Consider the following 15,419-nt stretch of genomic DNA (forward strand, 5'->3'; position numbering starts at 1 on the left):
TAGATGGGAGGATGGGTATATGGATGGATGGGTAGATGGAGGATGGATGGGTGGATGGATGGATGAATGGGTGGATGGATAGGTGTGTATGCAAATGGATGAATGGGTAGATGGGTGGGTATGTATGTAGATGGGTGGACGGGTGGGTGGGTGTGTATGTAGTTAGATGGGTGGGTAGATAGAAGATGGATGGATGGATGGATGGATGGGTAGATGGAGGATGGATGAATGGGTAGATGGGAATGTGTGTGTAGATGTATGGATGGGGAGATGGATGAGTAGATGGAGTATGGGTGGATGAGTGAGTGAGTATATAGATAAATGAATGGGTAGATGGAGGATGGATGGATGGGTGGAGTAGATGGATGGATGGGTAGATGGAGGATGGATGGGTGGGTATGTATGTAGATGAATGGATGGGTAGATGGAGGATGGATGGATGGAGTAGATGGATGGATGGGTAGATGGAGGATGGATTGATGGGTGGATAGGTGGGTGTGTATGTAGATGAATGGATGGGTAGATGGAGGATGGATGGATGGATCTGTTGGTGGGTGTGTATGTAGATGGATGGATAGGTAGATGGAGGATGGAAGGCAGGTGGATGGATGAATGGGTGGATGGATGGGTGTGTATGTAAATAGATGAATGGGTAGATGGTTGAGTGTGTATGTAGATGAGTGGATGGGTAGATGGAGGATGGATGGGTGGTTGGATGGATGGGTGGATGGATGGGGGCATGGGTAGATGGATTTGCCTTTCTAAGCAAGGAGGCCTCCCTCAGCTCCCTCAAAGCTTCACCTTGGGATGGCAGTTTTCCCAGATCTAGCAGAGGAGTAGCTCCCTTGGAATGTAGCTTCATGCCCCTTCCCCAGTCTGGTAGAGCTGGATTTAGAGGGAGGTGGGAAGAGAATGGCCTGGGGAGACCTAGGAGGGGACTGGAACCATTCTGGAAAGTCTTGAGCCAGGCCCCCTAGGAACTTATGCTTTCTCTTTTTCGTACCTCCTTCCTCTCTAAATCTTTTATTTTTGGTTTCCAAACAGAAAAAGACATACCAGTGCATCAAGTGCCAGATGACCTTCGAGAACGAGAGAGAGATCCAAATCCATGTTGCCAACCACATGATTGGTAAGAGAGCATTTCCTCCCAGCCATGCTGGAGCTACTCTTTGGGGTTTGAAATTTGCGGTTCCAATCATCATTTTACTGGCTTTTAGGCCAAAGGACAGAGTCACTGTTGCTGTTTCTGAGACATTGCACATGGGAGTGAAAATGTCAGAATAGGAGCCCTTTCTCCATCTGAGCCTTCTTGTCGCAGCTCCACTCACATTATAATCAAACTTTTGACAATCTCTTCCATTTTCTAGCATAAATTTCCCTCCATTTCTGAAACAAAGTGCTTTCCAGTTGTCAAGCACTCAGGAACAATTATGCTTCAATTTTGTGTGTCATGACATTGAATAGATTTAACTGTTCACATTTCCCCACTCAACATGGTGAATTCCTCAGGCACATTGTCAAAACAGAACGCTTACAAAGTTATTTCGGTACTTTTCCCATTCCTGTTCAAGTGGTTTTGGACTTTGGAATATTCAGCCTCTCTAGAAGGGCAGCTTGCAAAGTTCTGTAGAGTTCACACACTTGGCACGAGAGACCCGGGAAACTGTGAAGTCCCCTTGACCTTGGATGGGTGGATGTGGTCTCCTTGGCAGCTAGGAGTGCCCTCATTGTAGGGGAGGGCACAGCTGGATGTTCTGATGGGCATGGAGGTTTTAAGGGAAGGGGCTGGCCTGGGATGGGCTGGGGCCTGGGAGAGCTTCCAGAAGTCTGGTACCCTGGGTCTTCGTTGGATATGTGATCACTTTCTCCAAGACTCTGTAGTCTGAGCAGTAAAGTTGCAGCCATGGGTTGAACTTCATCTTTTTGTTAATATTTTATTTTTTATTTTAGATGGAGCCTCACTCTATTGTCCAGGCTGGAGTGCAGTGGCGCAATCTTTGCTCACTGCAATCTCTGCCGCCTGGGTTCAAGCGATTCTCCTGCCTCAGCATCCCAAGTAGCTGGGATTACAGGCACCTGCCACTGCGCCTGGCTAATTTTTGTAGATTTTAGTAGAGAGGGGGTTCACCATCTTGGCCAGGCTGGTCTTAAACTCCTGACCTCATGATCCACCCACCTTGGCCTCCCAAAGTGCTGGGATTACAGGCGTGAGCCACCACGCCTGGCCTGAACTTCATCTTTACTTCATCTCTGTTTTTCTTCTTGTAGCATGTTTTCATTGCTGCTTAACAGCTGTGCCATCAGAATACTGGTTTACAAAACCCTTTACTGCGTACATTTAGAAAACCTGTCATAAGTGAGCAGCTTAATGAATTTTCATGAACTAAACACACTTGTGTAACCCACACACAGATCAAGAAACAGACTATTTCTAGCATCTCAGAAGCTTTCCTCTTGGCCTCCTTCAGGCCCTCCCCCACCACCAACAGGTCATCATGATGCTGATGTCTAATAATATAGGCTGGTTTTGCCTGATTTGTACTTTATGGAAATGGAATCACAGTTTCTACTTGTTTGCACCTGACATCTTTCACTTTTCACATTATTACCTCTAGTTGGAGATCATGACTCTCATTGGTGTGTAATAATCTGTCACAGGAGCATGCCAGCCACCACTTACCTGTTTGATTCTTGATGGGCCCATTCTGAAATACTGCTGGCACATTCATGGATATGTCTTCTTTTGTTTTGTTTTGGTTTGGTGTTAAATACTGCTGGCACATTCATGGATATGTCTTCTTTTGTTTTGTTTCGGTTTGGTGTTTTTTTTTGTTTGTTTGTTTGTTTTTCAGACAGAGTCTCACTCTGTCACCCAGGCTGGAGTGCAGTGGTGTGATCTCTGCTCACTGCAACCTCCACCTCCCGGGGGTTCAAGTGATTCTCCTGCCCCAGCCTCCCAGGCAGCTGGGACTACAGGCATATGGCATCGCCGCTGGCTAATTTTTTTGTATTTTTAGTAGAGACTTGGTTTTGCTATGTTGGCCAGGCTGGTCTCAAACTCCTGACCTCAAGTGATCTGCCTATCTCGGCCTCCTAAATTTCTGGGATTACAGGCGTGAGTCACTGCACCCGGCCCCATGTACATGTCTACTGATGAACATATGTATGTGATTTTATTGTGATTATAGGAATATATAGATACTATATTTTGTGTTTATATATAATATATAATATAGTGTTATATACTATATTTATACGTATAAATATGTATATAAAATGGGAATACAGGATTTGGATGGACTTGCTTAGTCACAGGTTAAATGATGTTCACCTTTACAAATGTACATACTGACAAATACATTTCTGAAGTGGTTGTATGAACTTACACCCCCACCAGTGGTATATGACAGTTTCAGTTTGCTCCAGATTTGTACGGTCGTCAAGGTTTTGTTTAGGGTTTGCATTGCAAAGGCCCTTCTTTAGTGAAGGTGCTCTCAGGGCAGGTATGGGTCCCCTGGTCCCTACCTAGCCACAGCATTGGCCATGCTTATGCCCATTATCTCAGTGCCCCTGACCCCCAACCTATCTGACAGCCTCTGCCCCCAGTGCCTTGGAGCCAGTCTTCTGCAGCCACTGATTCCCAGTCATGTGTGTGGTGGGGCTCACCTGGTGGAGAGTGGGGAGGAGGGGCCCGGGAAGAGCAGGTGGGGGCCCTGGGAGCTTGGCCTGACAGGGAGATTGGTGGCTTCTTAATTTCTCCATCTGAAAGCCCCCTGCTGAAGGATAAGAAGGAGTACTCCCCTGTCAGTCACTGGCTGCTGAGAGTCCTTTCACGGAGTGTCAGAGAGGTGAAGATGAAGATATCTAAAAATGTTTGCTTTTGTAGCAGGTGTTAATGCGCGTTCTTGTTTGTAAGCACGAAGGGCGCAAGCCTGGCTAATTGGACCGCAGTGATTTCCAAGGTGTTTCTGCCCCTCCCTCCTCTCTTCCACCTTGCCTTTTGTGCAAAGCCTGGAAGCTGTGTGTCCTCAGGTGCGAGGTGAGGGGTTTGCTCTTGACTAGAGTTGTGGGAAACACAAAAGGAGGGTTTGAGGGGCATTGGGGTCTGTGTGTGAGCTGCAGGCTGGGCTTCTGAGGGAAGGCGCCTTGGCTGGGGGCTGGACGGGTCTCCTTGCCCATTCCTGCCCTGACCTGGAGCCCGGGAATGTGGGAGTTGGGGGCGTGGAGAGTAGGCAGCAGGGAGTGGTTGATTGGTCCCCGAGCAGAGATTCCAGTTCACTGCAGCATGGAACCCCAGGTGAGCCAGACCTCTGGCGGCTGGGCAGTCCCTCTCACTCTAACCTGTGCTCCCTACCTGCCTGCCTTCCCTGAGTCTCATCAACCCAATCTACCAGAGGACCTTAACTGAGGACCTATGGCATGCTGAGAGTTGCAGCGGTCTCTGTGGGTGATGGGGGTACAGGGGACATGGTCTCTGCCTCAGAGATCATCCCATAGAAGACACTGCACATACCATGCAGCAAAGAGGTCACATTGGCTAAGGATGCTAACAGCTGCTACTGACTCAGCCTTTCTACGTGCCAGGCACTTTACATGGGCACTAGTTCCCCATCTGACAGATGAGGAACCCGGGGCTTAGAGAGGTTACGTGACTTACCCAAGTCCTTCCAGCCTGAGTAATGGAGGCAGGGTCTGAACCACAGCTAGGGTCCCTCCATTGTGTTTGGAGCCCCTGCCAGGGCCTGTGGTGGGAGAGACCTCAGGGTTCCCTCTCCAGGGGAAGGCTGATGGGCATGCAGGTAAGTGCAATGCAGTGGTGTAGGTGCTCCCAGAACAGGGCCCCCTGGGTGTTGAAGGATGAAGAGGGGGGATGTTGCCTTCAGAGGGAGGACTGAACATCAGGAGGAGGCTCTGGAGCAATGTGTTGCTGCCAGGCTGCGAGGGTGGTGAGCCACTGCCTATAGGAGGTTGGGGGGTGAGCAGAGCAGGTGGGTCTAGGGGGCCATAGGTGCCTGGCCTGGCCAGTATGGAGACATTGTGGGGAGTGAGAGTGGGGAGGGGGTTGGGGTGAGCCACGGAGCACGCCTGATACCAAGTGGAAGGGTTAGGGTTTGGCCTTCACCCCATAGGCCAGGGTCCAACTTTGGGGGCCCCTTGGCTATGATTTATTAGGCTTCTCTTGAAAAACCACAAGAGGTGGCAGCCAGGGCTTCACATTCCCGCAATCATCATTCCCACCTGGCGTGACTTAGCAGCAGCAGCAGTTTCCTGTAGGCAAGGCATGCATTCCCAGGCATCATGGTCTTGCGCATTTAAGTCTCCAGCCTGGTCCCTGTGGGTACCTGAGTTTAAACCTTGGACTGAAGCGCTAGGGAGCCATTGAAGATTTTGGAGCAGGGTGTAGCCTGTCCTGAGCCTTAGGAGATGAATCTGGCTGCAGTGTTGAGAAGGAACCAGTTGAGAAGAGAATGAAGACCCACCTGGTGTGGTCCTGGGGTGAGGGAACAAGGCAGGGGGAGAAGAGAAGGAGTTGATGGAACTTAGATGTGGCTTGTGCTGTGAGTCTGGCCGGCCCTGGTGGCTTGGAAAGGCTGCTGGGGGAATGGTGAGAGGCAGGCACAGCAGGCCTGCTTTGGGGCTGGCTCTGCAATCCCAGTAAATCTCTTGGGGCCCAGTGTCCCTGTGGATGGCTTCTCCTGCTAAATGGTCCGAGCCCAGAGTGGCCGCCCTGCCGCTGACGGGGGTAAAAGTCCCCCTTAGTGGCGCCAGAGGGACTTGGTGGGTAGAAGTGGTCCTGTTCAGCTCTGCAGCCCTCTCATAAACTCAGGGCACTTGGGGGTCTGAGACAGGCCTCCCCTGGGACCCAGACTGCTGGAGAGCTCCCCTGGGGGGCGGTAAACCGGCCTTTTTACAGCGTGGGCCTCTGCATGGCTCTGCAGCCCGGAGACCCTGGGAGTTACGATGACTCAGGGACATGTCTCCTTGGAAACATTTTCCCAGCACCCCTCTCCCGGCTGCTGCTGGTGGGGAGTGATTGGGATCTGATAGAAAGGCGAGGGTCTTTGGAAACCTTTCAACAGCAGGGTCTCCTTTGAAATCCCCCCTCCCACGAAGAATGAGGCCCCTTCCCTGGGACTCTCCCAGCTTTTGAAATGGCTTTGACACTCCCTCCGCCAGAAGGCACATGAAAAACTTGGAGCAGCCCAGAGCTCTGTGCTGTGGCCTCCTGCCGGGGTGACCTGGCTCTGCCCAGCTGCCCTTTCCCCACCTCCCCTTCACCCCCTCCCAGGACTCTGGGAGGATGGCCCCCACCCCTACCGCCCCAGGAAATGGCTCTGCAGGAGGCCCCTGCCTTGGGCTCCCGAGGGGTGCTGCTGAAGGAGAGTGAAGGAGGCTTGTGGGGGTCCTGGCCCAGAGGCAGCTGGCCCCCCCACGGCTGGGAAGGGAGGAGCAGTGGGTCCGCCCACATGTGTTGAACATATGTGTACAATGTGTGTACACTGCCCTCCTGGGGCATGTGGCACCTCACCCCGGGGGTGGGCAGAGCCTGAGTCTGGAGACCCCCAGGAAGCCGATTTGCTGGAGAGGCCTTACTTTTAGTTCATTTTGGGTGGGGATGGCTGGATAAGGGGTCTGAGAACTTGTCCTTGAGATAACAAACTTGCCATGACCCAGGTTGGCCCCAAGGGAGTGACTCAGCCTGTGGGTCCCTGGACATCCTCACGCAGGGCCTCACGGGCCCCTTGGGGGAGCCCCAGGGAGGGTCAGGGCTGGGAAGGGATGGTCCTCGGGGAGTCTTGTCAGGAACGCTTGCCCTTGCTGTCCTTGGAAAGTGGCTGTGGACTCTCTGGCGGGCAGCCAGGCCAGAGCTAGGCCTGTCCCGGTGGGGCATTAGTCATTCCGGAGGCCTGCTTTTCATGCTCACGCTGGCCCTTTCCCTGGGTGCCTTCAAGGGCTGGGCTCTGCTGTCAGGGGCAAATAAATGGGGGAGGAAGTGGCTGTTTGGAAAATCAACCCCTCCTGCCTCCTGCCCAGGCCCTTAAAGTGTCCCCAGTGCCAGCTTCTGTCCTTGTGTGCCCTCTAGTCCACAGCCCTCCCCTGTCACTGTGACAGGACTGGCCCCCTGGCCCACCTGGAGGGAGGCGTGTGTTTTATGTGTGTTATGTGTATGTGTGCATGTGTGTGTGTGTGTGTATATGTGTGTTGTGTGTATGTGTATGTGTTGTGTATGTGTGTGTGTGTGTGTGTGTGTTTGTGTGTGTGTGTGTGTGTATGTATAAAAGAGAGAGAGGGAGACAGAAGGTTTTTCTACCTTACAAGTCTTTATGAAGCACATCCCTGGAGATACTTTCAAACTGCCTTGCAGAGCCAGGGCCCACCCGTTCAAGCTGCCATTTGGACCCTGGCCCCGTGCTGAAGGCGCAGCCTGCAGCATTTTGGAGGGGAAGGAATCTCTGGTCCAAGGGGAACAGTATGGAGTGGAAGTCAGTGTCTTGCCCCAGCTCCAGGGAGATACAAAAAACTCTCAAATAGAACCACAGAGGAAAACCTCATGAACAGGAAAAGAAAAAGGGGTTCCTGTCTCCTTTCTGCCAGGATCACGTGTTACTGAACCAGGCTGTGTCAGGCTCTTCAATGGTGCTTTTGATTCAGGTAACACCAGACCCAAAACATCTGTCTAACCTTAATATGTGATAAAAATGTCTCCCTCTCCCTCCGGAGATCATGTTTCAGGTTCTGGAACTGTTCTGTCAGAATAACAAGCCTGTACAGCAAGCCTATAATCCAATTCTTTTTTATTCTTTTTTTTTTCCTTGCCAAACCCCCAAACTAGGGCATAGTCACTTCCCCTTCAAGAGTCTTCCCGGGTGAGAGAACCAGCCCAAAGGACTCGGTTTCCCTGACTTTGAATCCCATTGGTTCATTTGAGGAAGCTGTTTAGGTCGATGGAGAATCCATCAGTTCTGAATTTTAAAATAGTGGAAATTTTCTTGTTTTCATGAGTTCCTTTTGTTTGCATATTTTTTGTTTGTTTGTTTGTTTTGGGGGAAGGCCTCTGTCGTTGAGGTTTCTTCTAATAGTAACCTCATACCTTCATGTTCAGTAAACACGATTAAAATCCTCGGTGGGCTCTGCCAGGGGCCGCTAACCCAACTCAGGAGATGGTAACCTGCAAGTTCAATGTAACGTCACAAGTTTAAGATAAGGGTGCTCAGAGGATGGGCATGTTTCCCAATCTGGGTATTCCAGGAAAACTTCCTGGAATAGATTACACCTAATCAGGGTCTCAGAGTATAAGAAGTAAGGTGGGAGAGGAATTCCAGGCAAAGAAACCAGTACAAGCCAATTATAGAGAAAAGAGGTTCATGTAGTATGTAGGGACACTGTAGACAATTCAGTACTGTAACAGAACAAACCGTGAGGCAGGAGGTGGGTGGATCACAGCACAGGGGATGAGGTAGAGTAGGTGAGAGAAGGTGAGGATATTGGATAGGAGGATATGGGCTGGAGAAACATTTAAGAAACAAAACCAGCAGGATTTGACTATTGAGTGGACATGGGAGGGGGAGAAGTTAGGAAGACTCAAAGGTCTCAGGTGACCAGGTTTTGGGTGACGGGTGGCAGATGATATCATGCCAGAGGAAGAGCTCTTAGGGAATGGTAAAGAAGACAGTGATGCTAGCAGTGGTTCGTGTAGCAGTCCATTCTCACGCTGCTGTAAAGATCTACCCGAGACTGGGTGATTTATAAAAGAAAAAGGTTTAATTGACTCAGCTCCACAGGGGAAGCCTCAGGAAACTTACAATCATGGTGGAAGGGGAAGCAGGCACGTCTTACGTGGTGACAGAAGAGAGAGAGGAGAAAGCAAAGAGGGCAGAGCACCTTATGAAACCATCAGATCTTGTGAGAACTCACTCATGAGAACTGCATGGGGGAAACCACCTCCATGACCCAATCACCTTCCTCCCTCGACATGTGGGGATTACAGGTCTCCCCCTCCACACATGGGGATTACAATTCGAGATGAAATTTGGGTGGAGACACAGAGCTAAACCGTATCAATCAGTACCATCTAATGAAGCTCACTCAGCACCAGTCCCTTCTTTCCATATCTGCAGGTGTTATCACACTTTATCCTCACAATACCCTGTGAGACTTGCTGTCATTACCTCCTTTTATCCATGGGGAGTTGAGATGTCATATCCAATGTCACTAAGTTTCAGGGTAGGGACCAGAACTCAGCCAGTGTGACTCGGAGCCTGCGCCCTTAACCCCTGCACCTGAAAGCTCATCACGTTTGGTGGGCTTGAGTGTTTGTGATAACGTGGTCTTGCACAAGATACCCATGGAGATCTGAGTGTTGGTGTCTGGCCAGCAGGGCCCTGTCTGAGGAAGGGGATCCAGGGGCATCAGCATAGATGGTGAGAACATCCGGAAGGAGCCTGGAGAGTGAGGAGCGTGGGGTGGTTGGTGCTGAAGGAGCAGTGTTTCCAGGAATATCAGTTGGGTGCAGCATGAAAGGTGCCCTGGGATGGAGGTTGAAGAGGGTCTATGTGGCTCAGCAACAAGTGGCCATTGTGTCCTGGGTGTGAGCAGGGTCAGTGGCATCAGATCGGAGGGGTCAGGAGGAGATGGGGGGTCCAGCAGTGTCGATGGACTTTCCGGGTTCCGGGCTGGGAGGGGAGGGAGAGAAGCGGGAGCTGGAAGGCTCCAAAGGTAACAGGAAGTGTTTGCATTTTTCAGAGAGAGAGACCAAAGTGTGTTTCTAGGTTTGGGAGAGAGAGCCAGCAGGGAGGGGAAGAGGAAGGATAGAAGTGAGGGAGATGCTGAAGGAGCTGGTCCTGGAGCGGCCGGCACTGGAGCCCTGGCACCATGTTGCTAGAGCCGGCTCATAAGCATGTCCTTCTCTTCTTGCTGTCACGTCACATGGGCTTGGTGGCCTGGATTGTTGAACTGACTTTGTTAAGCATCCTTTGATATCATTTGACTGCTTGGCAGCAGCTGATACATGGACAATTTCCCTCATACCTGCTTCTGGCTGAGCCTTACTAGAATAACGGTGGACAACAAGGGTCCTGTGGCCAGCGGCCCTAGAGCTTGGTTTTCTCTGTCCTCAGCACCCAGTGGGCTTCAAAGCCTCAGACCTGGCCTTGGATCCTTGGGGCCCAGTGGGGAGAAAGTGGAAGGCCTCCTCTTCTAACTGCAGACCCTGCCTCTGAAGGAGCTGGGATGCCCCTCAATGGCTGTTCAGTCCTGGAAGTGTCCTGCCTGGTGTGATTCCCATCTCACCTATCTGGGGAAACAGGTGGGGAGAAGGGAAGTGATCCCCTGAAGATAAATGGCAAGCTGTGAGCCTGGGTTGCAGTGAGAATTTGACATCACTGATAGGAGTGTTTTCTAAACAGAGAGTCCGATAGGAAGTTACTGGTTCGAATTTATCCTGTAGATTTTTAAGCTTCAACAGTTTGCTCAACCTGCTGCAGATGTGAATATTAATGGGCAATAGAATGTGCGTATATGTGTGCACACACACTGAATCTGGAACTCGACAGTGAAACACAGTGGTTAGGAGCATAGGCTCTGCAGTGAGAGGGCTCTGGCTCCAGCTGTGTCTATTCATGCCTAAGTTATGCCATCTTCATATACTGCAGCTCCTCATCTATAAAATATTTTCATCTTAATAGTACATAACAGTTTAGGCAGGACCCTTTTGGTGGCAAGTCATAAATCCAACTCACACTGACTAAAGCATAAACAAATTTACTATTGGTTCATGTAACAGAAAAGTCTAGGGATATATTAGATATCAGGCTTCAGGCATGGCTGGTTCCAGGGGCTCCAACAAAGTCATTATCAGTTTATCTCTCTCTTATCTCTCAGCTCTGCTTCCCGCTTTGTTGCCTTTGTTCTCAAGTGGGCTCCCCTGGTGCAAGATGGCAACCAGTAGCAGAGAGGGCCATGTGCATCCTCATCTGCAGTGAAGGTCTAGGAGCGAAGCTCACTGGCCTCAGGAGCGTCCTGAAGCTGCCCATGAGCCAATTATTGTGGCCAGGGAGGTGGAGCTGGTTGTCTGGTCAGGCTGATGACCCCTGCCCTTCCTGGGGGTCTGCCCTCCAGCAGTGGAAGTAGGAAGGGTATTATTGAAAAGAAAGAGGGCTTTTATTTCCACAAGAAGGGGCAGCACAAACAATGCAACTCACCACACTTACTGGTTGGCACTGTTTGGAGGATTAAATGAGTTAAAATACATGCAAAGGTCCCAGCACACTGCCTGGCACATGTAAGTTCTGAATAAATGGTATCTATCAATATTGTATTAGTGTTATTAAATAATGATGATGATGATAGAGTCCCTGTTTAGAGAGGAAAAACTGGCCATGCTAAGCCTATGTCCCAGATGTCAGCACTCAGCAGCTCAGAGGATGCTCCTGAAGCCTTCCTGGAAGAAGAATGGTTCCTTCTCTCTGCCATGTCAAGACTCCAAGGGGCTGGGCCTGGAGGACAGACCCAGAAGGAGTAGCTCCAATCAAACCGATTTTTTATTTATTCCTTCATTCATTCAGTTTTCTTTTTTTAATTTTTATGGGTACATAGTAGGTGTATATATTTATGGAGTACATGAGATCTTTCGATACAGGCATGCAATATATAATAATCACATCAGAGAAAATGGGGTATCTATCACCTGAAGCATTTATTCTTTCTTTGTGCTACAAACAATCCAATTATACTCTTAGTTATTTTTAAATGTGCAATAAATGATTGTTGACTGTAGTCGCCCTGTTGTGGTATCAAATACTAGATCTTATTGATTCTGTCTAACTACATTTTTGTACCCGCTAACCATCCCCACTTCCCCTCCCTCCCTACTACCCTTCCTAGCATCTGCTGACCATCACTCTGCACTCCCTCTCCATGAGTTCAATTGTTTTAAATTTTAGCTCCCACAAATAAGTAAGAACATGGAACATTTGTCTCTCTGTGCCTGGCTTATTCCACTTAACATAATGTCCTCCAGTTCCAAGTTATTCTTCTTTCTTGAATACCTACTGTGTGCCAGGCACTAAGCATGAATATTGCAGCAAGCAGAACAATCTTTGCCATTCTGTCCCAGAGCATAGCGTCTGGTGGGAGCAGACGGGTGTTCACTAAGAGAACAAGTTGGAGCTCCTGACTGTGTCCAGTAGTGATGGGTACCACACAGAACAGAAGGGTGGGTCCTGGGTGTGTGTGGGAGCAAGGTGAAAATGGGAGGTGTGCAGCAGCCTCCCTGGAGCTGACTTGCAGGCTGATAGCAAAGTCTTATGAGAGCATTTTTTGTTTTGGTCAAGCACGTGGCTGCCCACCGACCTGAACACTTGAACCCACTGCTCAGCACGTCCTTTCCCTGTAGGGCGGGGAGACTGTTTGGGTGGAGCCAGATCATGGCGACAGAGGCCCAGGGATCGGCCTGGGGTTAACTGGGTGATGCTCCCGGTGCCTCGAGGAGCCCCTTGGTCAGGCTGCCAGGCCGCTCTTTAGACCTCTGGATTCTGCCTGCTTGCCCCACACAGGGTTGTTTCACCAGCAGCTGGGGGACTTCAGGCCTCCCAGCTTGTGACTGCCCCCTGCCCCCACCGTGGGACTGCATAGCCTGTGTGCCTTTCTGGTCCTCTGGTACCCCTTTGCTCATTCTCTTTTACTTCTCCCTGTTTCCACCCTGCCTTTTTCAACCCACTGTCCCTGGGGGCTCCAGAACCCTCCTGTCCCATCCTTCTCCTCTAGGTGTCCAGATTTAACCACTAAAAATACTGGCTAAGTAAGTCTGAGTTTCAAATAAACGGCCAATACATTTTTAGTCGAAGTATGACTCCATTCATTTGCATGGGACATACTCTAATAAAACATTATTTCTTATCTGAAATTTGCATTTGCCTGCTGTCCTGTATTTTACCTGGCAACCCTGCACCCTCCCCACCATCCCCATGCCTCAAGCCAGTTAGCTTGGGAAGAATGCTGGTGCTCATTACCACCCCCCTGCCTTCTTCTTTTTTTTTTTTTTTTGGTGATGGAGTTTCTTTCTTGTTGCCTGGGCTGGAGTGCAATGGCACGATCTCAGCTCACTGCAACCTCTGCCTCTCAGGTTCAAGTGATTCTCCTGCCTCAGCCTCCTGAGTAACTGAGATTACAGGCATGCGTCACCATACGTGGACAATTTTTGTAGTATTAGTAGAGATGGGGTTTCACCATGTTGGCCAGGCTGGTCTTGAACTCCTGACCTCAGGTGATCCACTTGCTTCGGCCTCCCAAACTGTTGGGATTACTGTTGTGAGCCACCGCTCCGTATCCATTCCCCCTTCTTTGAAAGCCCCTCCTGGGCTTTTATTTGTCCTTTAAACATTTTTAGCTTAAAGAAAATAAAGTTTTTATTTTGAAATAATTGTATATTCTCATGCAGATTCACATAGAGGTCCTCTGTACGCTTTACCCCGTTTCTCCCAACAGTAGCATCTTGCAAAACTAGAGTACAATATCACATCCAGGATATTGACATTGATACAGTCAAGCTACGGAACATTTCCGTTGCCACAAGAATCCCTCCTGTTGCCCTTTTATAGCCATAGACACTTCCCTCCTACCCAGCCCTTCCATAACCTTTGGAAACCACTACTCTTTTCTCTGTTTCTATAATTTTATCATGTCAAGACTGTTATATAAATGGAATTGTATATAAGTTTTCGTTATTTTGGGGGTAAATTCCCAAGAGTGCAATTGCTAGGTCTGTAGTACTTGCATGTTTGACGTTTTAAGAAATTGCCAGACTGTTTTCCAGAGTGGCCGTGCCATTTTACATTCCCACCAGCAATATAGGAAAAGTCACATTTCTCTACATTCTCACCAGCATTTGTTCTGTCACTGTTTTTTTTATTTTAGCCAATCTGATAGTTGCAGTGTGATATCTCATTGTACTTTTAACTTTCATTTTCCTAATTGCTAATGATGTTGAACATCTTTTCATGGGCTTATTTGCCAGCCGTTGTTCCTCTTTGATGAAATGTTTCCTTCATATATTTTGCCCATTGTCTAATTGGATCATTTGCTTTTTTACCACTTAGTTTTGAGAGTTCTTCATATATTCTAAGTACTAGTCCTTTGTTAGATACGTGGTTGGCAAATATTTTTCCCAGTCTGGAGCTTGTCATTTTCTCTTGAGGAGCTTTTGCAGAATACAAGTTTTTAATTTTGTTTAATTAGATATGTCAATTTTTCCTTTATGGATTATACTTTTGGTGCAAAGATTTTCTCCTATTTTTTTTTTCCTGAAAGTTTTATAGTTTTGTATTTCACATTTTTATAAGACTTAGGTTGAGGTTTTTTGTTTTTGTTTTTATTTTTGCCTATGAATGTCCAGTTGATCCTGTATCATTTGATGAAAAGGCTATCATTCTTCTATTGAATTGCTTTGTTTGTTTGTTTTTAGAGACAAGATCTTACTCTGTCGCCCAGGCTGGAGTGCAGTAGCATGATCATAGCTCACTGTAGCCTTGAACTCTTGGGCTCAAGCAATCCTCCTGCCTCAGCACCAACTTCCCCCTAAGAAAATAGCTAGGACTACAGGCATAGGCCACCACATCCGGCTAATTTTTAAATTTTTTGTGGAGAAGGATCTCACTATGTTGCCCAGCTGGTCTTGAACTCCTGGCTTCAAGCAATCTTCTTGCCTCAGCTTTCCAAAGCACTGGGATTATAGGCATGAGCCACATTGTCTAGTCTCTCCATTGAATTGTTTTGCACCTTTGTTAAATATCAGTTGGGCATATTTCTGTGCGTCTGTTTCTGGGTTCCACTGATGTATGTGCCTATCCCTCTGCCAAATACAATATAGTCTTGATTTTTGTAGCACGTGAGTCATTTTCCTCCCAGTCTGCCAATCTCTGTCTTTTAATTAGTATATTCAGGTTATTTATATTTAATGTTGTTAATGATATGTGAGAGCTTCAGTCTGCATTTTATATTTTATTTTCTGTTTTTCATTTCTGGTTTTCTTTTTTCCTTCCTGTGACTTACTTGAATGTTTTTAAGAATTTCATTTTGGTTTATCTGTAGTGTTTTCGTTTCTTGATACAGCTTTTTATCATGATTACTGTAGGCATTATATTAAATACACATAACTTATCAAAGACTACTGGTGTCATAATCTTACCAGTTCAAGTGAAATGTAGAAAAGTTATCTCCTGTAGGTCCCTTTACTCTTCCCTACTTATAATTGTCTTAACTATTTCTTCTGCATATATTTAGTACTACATCAGATAGTGTTAACATTTTACATTAGACATCAAACATACTTTAGAAAACTCAAGAAGAGAAGGGAAATTAGTGGTATCTACAGTGTAATTTCCCTACCATGTTCTTTCTTACTACCTAAGGTTCCAATCATT

The 15,419-nt window shown here is 48.2% G+C and overlaps 1 protein-coding gene across 2 annotated transcripts in view; it reads left to right on the top strand.

Annotated features, from left to right (window-relative positions):
* LOC105519275 (zinc finger protein 423) overlaps positions 1–15,419 on the top strand; it is a 171,714-nt gene that overhangs the window by 35,962 nt on the left and 120,333 nt on the right. For both annotated transcript variants that reach the window (XM_011952586.1, XM_011952587.1), the window contains exon 3: positions 1,045–1,129. In XM_011952586.1, coding sequence (XP_011807976.1) covers positions 1,045–1,129 — 85 coding nt within the window. The remainder of the gene's footprint in view (positions 1–1,044; positions 1,130–15,419) is intronic.

The sequence above is a fragment of the Colobus angolensis genome, unplaced genomic scaffold (assembly GCF_000951035.1).
Source record: "Colobus angolensis palliatus isolate OR3802 unplaced genomic scaffold, Cang.pa_1.0 Scaffold343, whole genome shotgun sequence".
Taxonomy (NCBI): domain Eukaryota; kingdom Metazoa; phylum Chordata; class Mammalia; order Primates; family Cercopithecidae; genus Colobus; species Colobus angolensis.